General features: G+C 39.4%; 1 protein-coding gene across 1 annotated transcript; it reads left to right on the forward strand.

Moving 5' to 3' along the window:
• The first annotated feature begins 286 nt into the window (after nucleotides 1–286).
• LOC125469831 (sugar transport protein 10-like) lies at nucleotides 287–2,401 on the forward strand. The gene is made up of 4 exons (XM_048567784.1): nucleotides 287–419; nucleotides 524–846; nucleotides 1,178–1,807; nucleotides 1,961–2,401. Exons 1-4 carry the CDS (start codon nucleotides 287–289, stop codon nucleotides 2,399–2,401), a joined length of 1,527 nt encoding a protein of 508 aa, XP_048423741.1.
• Nucleotides 2,402–10,815: the final 8,414 nt, after the last annotated feature.

The raw sequence follows: 10,815 nt of genomic DNA on the forward strand, positions 1-10,815 counted from the left end.
CCATGATAATATCCTATCAAATTCAACTCTTCAAACCTAAATATGGCAAATACAACAAGGAAGGAAAGAATTTCGATTAGGTTATTTAGTTGTCGAGATAGCCAATATTTAGTTACCTTTTGGTGCATGCATATGCCTTATAAACGTTACGTTTTTGGATTTTAGAGATAAGATTAAGGAACAAAGAGAATTAAACCATTCCGATCTTTCGTCTCTGCCCTTGTTCTTGATAATTGGGTTTGCTTATAATTCAGAGGCTTTTAGGACTTCGAAACTTTGTACTGTGATGGCTGGAGGGGCTTTCGTTGGTGATGGCGGAGGGAGGAGCTATGAAGGAGGTGTCACCGTCTTTGTGCTATTCACTTGTGTGGCGGCTGCCATGGGCGGTCTCCTCTTCGGATATGATCTCGGAATCTCAGGTAATAAGTTGTATAATTTTCCCTTTGCTTAAGAGAATTGAAATCATGAAGTGAAACAAGTATTATTAAAACTGGGTTTTGAATAATCGGTCGTATACATGTAGGGGGAGTGACTTCAATGGAGTCGTTCTTGAAAAAGTTCTTCCCATCTGTGTTCCACAAAATGAAGAATGAGACTCATCAAAACCAGTATTGCAAATTTGACAGCCAGTTGCTTACATTGTTCACGTCGTGCCTCTACATTGCGGCGTTGGTGGCATCCTTTTTGGCTTCAACGGTTACTAGGAAATTTGGTCGAAAAATCTCCATGTTTATGGCAGGCCTTGTGTTTCTTCTTGGCTCTATCCTAAATGGTGTTGCCAATAACATTACACTTTTGATCATTGGTCGTCTCTTGCTTGGTGTTGGTGTTGGATTTGCAAACCAGGTGCATATATCTTTTATCCTTAATAGTTATCCCTTTTTCACATGTGATTAACACATACAAGTCTAAAGTGATTCTACACTTTTAGACCACATATGGTCTGTTAAACTACGTATCAGAGTATCATAATAATTGATTTCGTCATAAAAGGACCTTATCCAGCTATTATGTGGTTTACCAATGTGATATCAAACATAATCACTTTATACCTTAGGCCCAAAAAATTTGATGAAACTGCAATTGACACTGCCCAAGCTAAAAAATTTAGGGTCAGATTCGGGCTACCTTAGGGCTAGCTAGCTACCTGATTCATAATGGCGTGGTGATTTTGCAGTCGGTTCCTATTTATCTAGCGGAAATGGCTCCAACAAAGATTAGAGGAGCACTAAACATGGGGTTCCAAATGGCCATCACCATTGGTATTTTAGTGGCTGGTCTTGTCAACTTTGGCACTGCCAAGATCAAGGGCGGCTTTGGCTGGAGAATATCTCTCGCTCTTGCTGCCGTTCCTTCTCTGCTGATGACTCTTGCCGCAATCTTTCTTCCTGACACTCCAAATTCCATCCTAGAAAGAGGTCACCCCGAGAAGGCCAAGAAAATGTTAAAAAAAATCCGTGGCACAAACAACGTTGATGATGAGTTCCAAGACCTTCTTGATGCTACTGAGGCTGCTAAAAACGTTGACAACCAATGGACGAACATCACACAACCAAGATATAGGCCTCAACTTGTCATTTGCTTCCTTATTCCATTCTTCCAGCAGCTCACCGGCATCAATGTGATCATGTTTTACGCCCCAGTTCTTTTCAAGACATTGGGTTTTGGGGATGAAGCTTCTCTAATGTCCACAGTCATCACTGGCAGTGTTAATGTGGTCTCTACCTTGGTCTCCATTTTCACAGTAGATAAGTTTGGAAGAAGAATATTGTTCCTTGAAGGTGGTACGCAAATGATGATATGCCAGGTACCCAATTAACGACATAATCAATTCAATGAAACTAATTCATTATTACCAGCTTAATTTAAACAATAATAGGAAATGTCTCACTTTTTTTTTTCTTCAACTAAATCTGAATTTCTAAAGTATATTTTCTAACTAATTAAACTTGCATTACAGGTTGCTATCGGAGTGATGATAGCCATGAAGTTTGGTCTCAGTGGAGAAGGATCATTTACAAAACATGAAGCCAATTGGATCTTGTTCTTGATATGTGCATATGTAGCAGCATTTGCATGGTCTTGGGGTCCGTTGGGGTGGTTGGTGCCGAGTGAGATTTGCCCTCTCGAGATCCGATCAGCCGGACAAGCCATCAACGTCTCGGTGAACATGTTGTTCACATTCATCATTGGTCAAGTCTTCCTCAGCATGCTTTGCCACTTAAAGTTTGGTCTCTTCTTTTTCTTTGCCGGTTTTGTGTTGATTATGACCATCTTCATCACTGTCTTCCTCCCCGAGACGAAGAACGTTCCGATTGAAGAGATGAATAGAGTGTGGAAAGCACACTGGTTTTGGGGCAAGTACATCCCTGATGAGGCCGTCATTGGTAGGCAAGTTTGATTGACAAAATAAGAGTTGGATTTGTAATAATCCAAGCACTTGGTTTTGATAGAGAGGCAATTAGGAGATTTGGGGGATAATTGTTGTCCATCCCTTTGTACTCAATTTTTGGGTTTTAAATCAATAAAATCACATTTTATTTTCTTTGTCAACCAAATGGGGTTTGATATATAACCAATTACCTAATAGTATAGGCATACTCTCTCTTCACAATTCACAATGGAGATGTCTTAAATTTGAATTTTCTGTCCGCATTTTATTAAAAGAAAGAAGAGATTAAAAAGAAGGGAAACAATTTGAGCACAATAATTTACTATTTTTCATACTAACAATCATGTCTTTTAATTTTGTTTTATTTTATTCAATCTAAACGCTAAAAATAAACAAGAATCTACGAGGAGAAAAAAATGTGCTAGAAGTAATGTCATCATATATATGTGCCAATACCTTGTTAGTTGTCAATAAGGTTTAACATAGACGTGATTTGAATTAATCAATTAGTACCCAATCATTTGATGAAAAGAATTTTCTGAGCATATTGATCAGAATTTGCTGAGATAGAAACGTGGTTGATGTCTTCATTACATTATATTGCCTCAGACGCAATCTCTGCCAAAAGTTAAACGGGATGCTGCTCGAGTTTGTGGGCTCCATCTGTTGCCATGGCAAGATTGGGTCAGTAGAGATGGGTTTTTAAGTGGCTTTTGTCTTTTAGCCCAATTGTTTGGGTAAAATTCAACCCCTGGACTTATTCTTGAGGCATTTTTAGCCAAGGGATGTATGCCACTTTTAGCCTAAATTGTGCAAAACTTGTCTCCCTCAAGGGTCAAAATGAATCTGCCAAACGAATCAAGGCTAAATTAAGCCAAGAGCTAGGTACGTATGTACATCTGAAGCCAAGATACAAAGATTTACCCTTGCATCGCTGAAAGTAAAAAAAAATTAGTCCCTGTTATAAATAGGTAAAAGTTAGAGAGATAACCCTTACTAATGACAGGAGTGAAGCAGGTGTAAAATATCATACTGTAACTATAACACAAAGAGCTGACTAATCAAAGAGGGAGGAATAGATACTGATGTTATTGATCTTTCCTCTTTTCTCAGTGTATTTTGATAGCAACCGGAGCGCTCTATTTATAGATCAACTCCAAACGTATTAATTACACCCTTTGAAAAATATGATCTCTTTCATTTCCAAAGTCTACATTACTATGTGTGGGTATTGAAAAATCAGTGTGGGCATTCATTAATTTGCCAACATTTTCAACATTGCCAATATTTTCAATACTGCCAATGTTTTCAACACTCATTCTTGGATGCCCACATATCAACATTAGTTGCCTCGTTAAAACCTTGCTTGGAAAAACCCAGTGGTTAAAAACCATAGCGAAGGGAAAAAAGTACAACTTTACCTGGATTGTTGATATAGTGTTAAATATGCTTATGTTGCCTCGTTAAAACCTTGATAGGAAAAATCCAGTGGGAAAAATCCTAATCGAAGGAAAAAGAGTACAACATGCATTTATCATGGATGCCCGCCTGATATATCTCTCCCCCTAATTCCACATTCTCCAAATTTATTTGATTGGTAAGTCGACGTAATCCGATACTTTGCACTAACTTTTGAAATGTGCACTTTGGTAGACTTGGTGAACATGTCTGCCAGATTTTTATTGGAATGGATTTGTCCGACTTCAATAACTTTAACCTTCTGAAGCTCATGTGCACTGAAAAACTTTAGAGATATGTGTTTGGTTTTATTGCCCTTGATGAATCCTTCCTTCATTTGGGTAACACAGGTTGCATTATCTTCATGGATGACAATAAGAGTGTCTGTCGTAGAAGTTAGACCACATGAATTCTGGATATGATGGATCATTGATCTTAACCAAGAACATTCATGACTTGCTTTATGTAAAGCAAGTATTTCTGAATGATTTGAATATGTAGCAACTAATGTTTGCTTTGTTGAGCGCCATGAGATTGATGTATTTCCATTCTTGAACACATATCCAGTTTGTGAGCGGACTTTATGCGGATCAGAGAGAAAACCAGCATCTGCATATCCAACAAGAACCTGGTCATTTATGGATTTCTTTGAGTAAAAGAGACCTATGTCTTTTGTCCCACGAAGGTATTGCAATATATCTTTGATTTCCTTCCAATGATGAATTGTTGGAGCAAAGCTATACCTTATAACAAGTTGACTGAAAAGGCTATATTTGGTGTAGTACATTGTTCTAAATACAATAAAGCACCTATTGCACTCAAATATGGTACTTCTAGACCAATGACCAGTTCATCATCTTTTTTTAGACGGAATGGATCTTTCTTAACGTCCAAAGAACGAACGACCATTGGCGTGTTTAGTGGATAAGCCTTGTCCGCGCCAAATCGCTTCAGGATTTTTTCAATGTAAGTTGATTGGTGGACCAAAATTCCACTAGCACAATGCTCGGTCTGCAGGCCGAAACAAAATTTTGTTTTTCCAAGGTCTTTCATTTCAAATTCGTTTTTCAGATATTCAACAGTTTTATGATGCGATGATTTATACGCGCACAAATTAAACCCTCTTTTTGTCAATTGTAGTGAAGTGTATAAGTAGGGATCGTTCTGGACCGGGGATTAGGAGGGATTGTTAATCACTTGGATTTTACTTAAAAACGTAAAAACACAATATAAAACACTATTTAATGCTCGAAGAATGCAAAACTAAAAATAAGAAAGATTAAGACTAAGACTTCAACGAAATAGGGGGGAATTGGATTTGGACGAATTTAAACTAAAATGGATACTTGGAAACAAAACAAATTGTAAATATGGATTTGACGGAAATGAATGGATGGGAAGCTAGCTAAGGGGTTCATCGCCACACATGTTATACTTTCATACAAAACGATTTCTAATTACTTTTCAATAAACCATGAATTCTCAACGCTCCGGGTTAATTAGGTCCGCTTAAATTAACCGTCAAGTTTTCCTTAAGTTAATGAATTGGATGATTGCATACGACAACCCAAAGCATTCCTCACAAGTTCCCTACATGAATTGCATAATAGAGATACAAGCAAGAATCATTAAGCAACATGAAAACTATAAGTATTGACGAGGCATTCGTTACTATGATTGCATGAAACTTATGCCAAGAATTTGTTTAACGCGATTGTTTATAAGCAACCTCCACTACTTGTGAATATAAGTTCATAACTATTACGTGAAACTCACTTATATTCTAGCGTCAAATTCATGCATGGAAATTAAGCGTTCATTCTTAATAAACATACATAAATAGGATATCAATCAAGTAGTTAAACAAATTGAATTCACAACTTATGAAACGTAATTAGAAGTAATCAAATCATATTGCAAGCATAAACATATATTTCGAATCACCCCCTAGCTAAGGGGGGTTTAGTTCCTCATATTTACAAAACAAAGAGAATTGAAATTAAACATTGAAATCAAAGAAACACCTAAACATTCCAACAACTCAAACTTGAATTGTATGAACGTTTAGGCCCTCTTATCTTCCTCTTCGTTGTGGCACAAGGTCTAAGGAGATGTTTAGGGCTTTAAGTGTATGTGGAATGGAGTGGGGAATGGTTGGAGAGGGATGGAAATGGAAGAGGATAGATAGAAGATAGAAAGAAACCCACGACAAGGATTGGGAAATGGTGTGGTTGTGGTGTGTTGTGTATGAAATGAGGAATGAATTGAATGATGGGAATGCAAGGGCTTTTATAGGAGAATGAAGGTGTAAATGGCTGTTTGTTTAAGCATGCAAGTGGCTAATTAATGATGAACAAACAGCTAGTAAAGCATAAGCAAGCTGGAATTGCATGTGAAGGTGTTGGAATGTCAATGTGAAGTGCACGGCAAGGATTTTCAGGATGGGTCTTTGTGAATGATGGCAGGTTGTGTGGTGGTTTTGTTGTTGGTTAAAGCTTGTGAAAGCATGTGCAATGTGTGGTGGATGAATGAGATTGCATGTGGCTTTATGGTTGAATGATTAAAGGGTGCATGTGGGTGGATATGTGGCTGAAATGATGAATTGGACAACCTGGAAATGGCAAGGGAAATGCACGGCATGGGACTTGTTGTTTGTGTGAAGTGTGTGTGAATGCATGTGAGTGGCTGATTTGGTATTGGGAAATCATGCGAATTAAAGGGATGAAGGTGGGTTATGCATGGCATGGGTATGAGTGGAATGATAGCTAGGTTATGATGATGAATGCATGTGGAATAAAGATGGAGAAGGTGGTGTAATGATGCATGGTTGTAGTTTAGGGTGTTTGAATATGGATTTGCATGGCTTTTGAAGTGATTGTGGGTTTTGGAATTGGAAGGAAATGCATGGCTTTTGGGGTTGGTTTAAGAGAGAATGGGCTAGGCCCTTTGTTTTATGTCCAAAGTGAATACAAGGCCTTCAAATTCGTCCAACACTTTGGCTCCAATCATATGCTATCCATTCCAAGCCCAATTTTGCTCCAAAATGCTCCAAAATGCATCTTTTTGCTCCCTTAGCCATATGAACCTAAAAACACACGAAAATGGCTTAAACTACTAAAACAACTATGAATTAACAACATAGATGCATGAAAACAACCTAAGTAAGTCGCCTAAATATGCTCCTATCATTTTATTGAGCTCTTCAAAGGTTCAAACTAAGTTCATATCATCGACATATACTGCCATTATAGCAAATGCAGAGTTGGATTTCTTAATGAACACACAAGAGCAAATGACATTGTTGATATACCCTTCTTTGATCAAATACTCACTAAGACAATTATACCACATTCGTCCAGATTGTTTTAGCCTATACAATAATCGCCTTAATTTGATTGAGATTATACCTCGTGGTATGTTAGTTGTTTCAAGCAACTTAAGTCCTTCTGGGACTTTCATATATATATATATATATATATGTGTTAGTATCTAATTCTCCATATAGATACGTGGTGATGACATCCATAAGTCGCATGTCAAGTTTTTCTGAAACCACTAAACTTGTTAAGTAACAGGACGTAATTGCATCCATTACAGAAGATTATGTCTCCTCATAATCAATTCCAGGTCTTTGCGAAAAGCCTTGTGCAATGAGTCGTGCTTTATATCTTGCAATCTCGTTTTTCTCATTACGTTTCCTTGTGAATACCCATTTGTAACCCACAGGGTTTACACCAGGCAGGGTTTGAACTACTGGTCTGAAAACATTTCGCCTTTCCAAGGAATTTAATTTTTCCTAGATTGCAACTTTCCACTTAGGCCAATCTTGTCTCTGTTTGCATTCATTAACAGATTGGGGCTCAAGATCATCACTTAATATGATTTCATTGGCTACTGCGAATTCGAACATGTCGTCAATGATTATTTCATTTTGATCCCACAATTCATTAGTACAAGCATAATTTATGGAGATTTCTTTGCTTTCATGTACCTCTGTTTCTTCGGGTACATGTGTCTCATCAAGGACATTTTCTTTTTTTGAAAGTACAGAATCATGAATTGTGGATTTGTCATTCATTTTCTCTTCTTGAATGATTTCATTTGGATTCAGTTGTGCCCTTATCTTTCTCTTTCGAGGGGCTGAATCTTTTGAACCTGAAGGTCTACCACACTTCAGGCGTGCACCAAATCAATCGTTCCCTGCCACTTTATTTTGTCCAACAGGGACATCAATTTTTCTAGGTGCATTTGCAGCTGGTATATGTGATTTTGTCACTTTTATAGCATCATTAAATGTATCTGGCATTTGATTGGCAATACTTTGAAAATGAACGATCATTTTTACTTCATTTTCACATTGAATGCTTCGAGGATCAAAATGAGATAAGGTGGGAATAACCCATGTCAACTCTTGCCGTTTTTCTAGAAAGGTCTTTTCTCCCCCTAACGACAGGAAGACTATCTTATCAAAGGGACAATCAGCAAAACGAGTTGTAAACATATCTGTAGACATCAAAATTTCGGTGAAATGAATGTTGACCAATAATTAAAATTTCAACGTTCACGTGTCACATAAATTTTACATGTAGCGTGTGATTCAACGAAAAATCGAAATAAATTGGAAAAATCATCAAATATGACACGTGTCAATACCTGGCAGAAATGATTTATTTCATCTGATTATTTAAATCCAAAAATCAAGTTTTGGAATTCTATAAATAGGAGGCCAAGGCATTCATTTTAAAAAAAGAAAGAAAGGAAGGAGGAAAAGAAGAAAGAAAGGAAGGAGGAAAAGAAGAAAAGAAGGAAGGAAGAAAGAAAGAAGCCTTGAAACTCTAAAGCTCTCAAGCAAATCCCGAAGGATCAAGAAAGCAATCTTCGTTCTTCGTCAAATCCACCTTCAAGATCAAGCCCCAACGGCCCTTGAAGAACTTCCACCAACTCAAGATCAAGCCCCGACGGCCCTTGAGGAAAGTGTTCATCGTTCATCATCCATCAACCTTCAAGATCAAGCCCCAACGGCCCTTGAAGAACTTCCACCAACGCAAGATCAAGCCCCAACGGCCCTTGAAGAACTTCCACCAACTCAAGATCAAGCCCCGACGGCCCTTGAGGAAAGTGTTCATCGTTCATCATCCATCCACCTTCAAGATCAAGCCCCAACGGCCCTTGAAGAACTTCCACCAACGCAAGATCAAGCCCCGACGGCCCCTTGAAGAAAGTGTTCATCGTTCATCATCCGTTCATCCTAAGTTCAAGCCCCAACGGCCCTTTGGATCAACAACCTCAACAAATCCACACATCCAATCGTTCTTCAAGATTAAGCCCAAAAGCCCTTGAAGATCCGCTCATCCATCAACCTTCAAGATCAAGCCTCAACGGCCCTTGAAGAACTCCCACTAACTCAAGATCAAGCCCCGACGGCCCCTTGAAGAAAGTGTTCATCGTTCATCATCCGTTCATCCTAAGTTCAAGCCCCAACGGCCCTTTGGATCAACAACCTCAACAAATCCACACATCCAATCGTTCTTCAAGATTAAGCCCAAAAGCCCTTGAAGATCCGCTCATCCATCAACCTTCAAGATCAAGCCTCAACGGCCCTTGAAGAACTCCCACTAACTCAAGATCAAGCCCCGACGGCCCCTTGAAGAAAGTGTTCATCATTCATCATCCGTTCATCCTGAGATCAAGCCCCAACGGCCCTTTGGATCAACAACCTCAACAAACTCATACACCCATTCTTCAAGATCAAGCCCAACGCCCCTTGAAGATCCATTCATCAACTGTGCATCCTTAGATCAAGCCCCGACGGCCCTTTGGATCAACAACTCATCCACAAACCCACATCGTACGAAGATAGAATCAGAGGATCAAATTACAAAGAGATTGTAACCCCAAAATCATTAATACAAAATATATATTTTGTACACGTATTCTTGTCGCTTGTTTCAGGAATTATTCGTGTTTACAAATTTGGCACGCCCAGTGGGACAATCTCTACCTCTCATCTCTATCCTCAAATCATTGAAAAACGCAAATGGCATCAAGAAAGGATCAAGCTGTTCCTGCAATCAAAGCAAAGAACAAGAACATCATCGCCGCAAGTGGCGATATTTCGGGCATCATAACCCGAAGTAAGGCAAGAGATCTTTTTGCCGCGGCTTCCGCCCCTGCATTAACTCTGTCAAAGGAACAAGAGCACCTGAGGTACGAGCCTGTGATCACCCTAGCCTCGCTAAGGGCATCAAAAGGGGAGAGCCCAAGGAAATACTCAGAGTCCCTACTCTCCGACGCTGATTCGAGCGGCAGTATAACCATGCAAGTCATGACCACGGGAGCAACTTCAATCGAGGAGCAGCTAGCTCAGATGAATGAAGCAATCGCAAAGCTCACACGAACTGTGGAAGAGAAGGACTTGCAGATTGCCGCACTTGTCAACCAACTAGATGCGCTGCCCGACGTGAAAGTCGACCCAATTGTTGGCCTATTAAAGAAAGAAGACGACGAAGAAGAGGAGCCACCAGCGGAGAAAGTTGAAGAGAAGCCGAAGCTAAACCAAGCAACGGCATCCATGGAATCTCTCTCTATCCAGCAGCTACAGGAGATGATCGCAAGCACTATCAAGACACAGTACGAAGGAAGCTCGCATGACTCCGTACTATACTCAAAGCCTTACTCCAAGAAGATTGATGCTTTGAAGATGCCAAGGGGTTATCAGCCCCCAAAATTCATGCAGTTCGATGGAAAAGGCAACCCGAAGCAACATGTCGCCCATTTCATTGAAACTTGCAACAATGCTGGGACAGAGGGAGACTACCTCGTCAAACAGTTCGTGCGTTCGCTGAAAAGTAACGCTTTTGACTGGTACACTGACCTCGAACCTGAGTCTATCAACAGTTGGGACCAGCTAGAAAGGGAATTCCTCAACCGTTTCTACAGCACTCGTCGTACTGTAAGCATGCTAG

This window comes from the organism of the source record quoted next, unplaced genomic scaffold, assembly GCF_019419815.1.
Source record: "Pyrus x bretschneideri cultivar Hongxiangsu unplaced genomic scaffold, Pyrus_bretschneideri_v1 Contig46, whole genome shotgun sequence".
Lineage (NCBI taxonomy): Eukaryota > Viridiplantae > Streptophyta > Magnoliopsida > Rosales > Rosaceae > Pyrus > Pyrus x bretschneideri.

Excerpts from the sequence above, each read along its gene's own strand:
- LOC125469831 (XM_048567784.1), top strand. The coding sequence starts at position 287 with ATGGCTGGAGGGGCTTTCGTTGGTGATGGCGGAGGGAGGAGCTATGAA. Across the intron at positions 847-1,177 it reads GTGTTGGATTTGCAAACCAG|TCGGTTCCTATTTATCTAGC; the intron begins GTGCATATATCT and ends GTGATTTTGCAG. Across the intron at positions 1,808-1,960 it reads CGCAAATGATGATATGCCAG|GTTGCTATCGGAGTGATGAT; the intron begins GTACCCAATTAA and ends CTTGCATTACAG.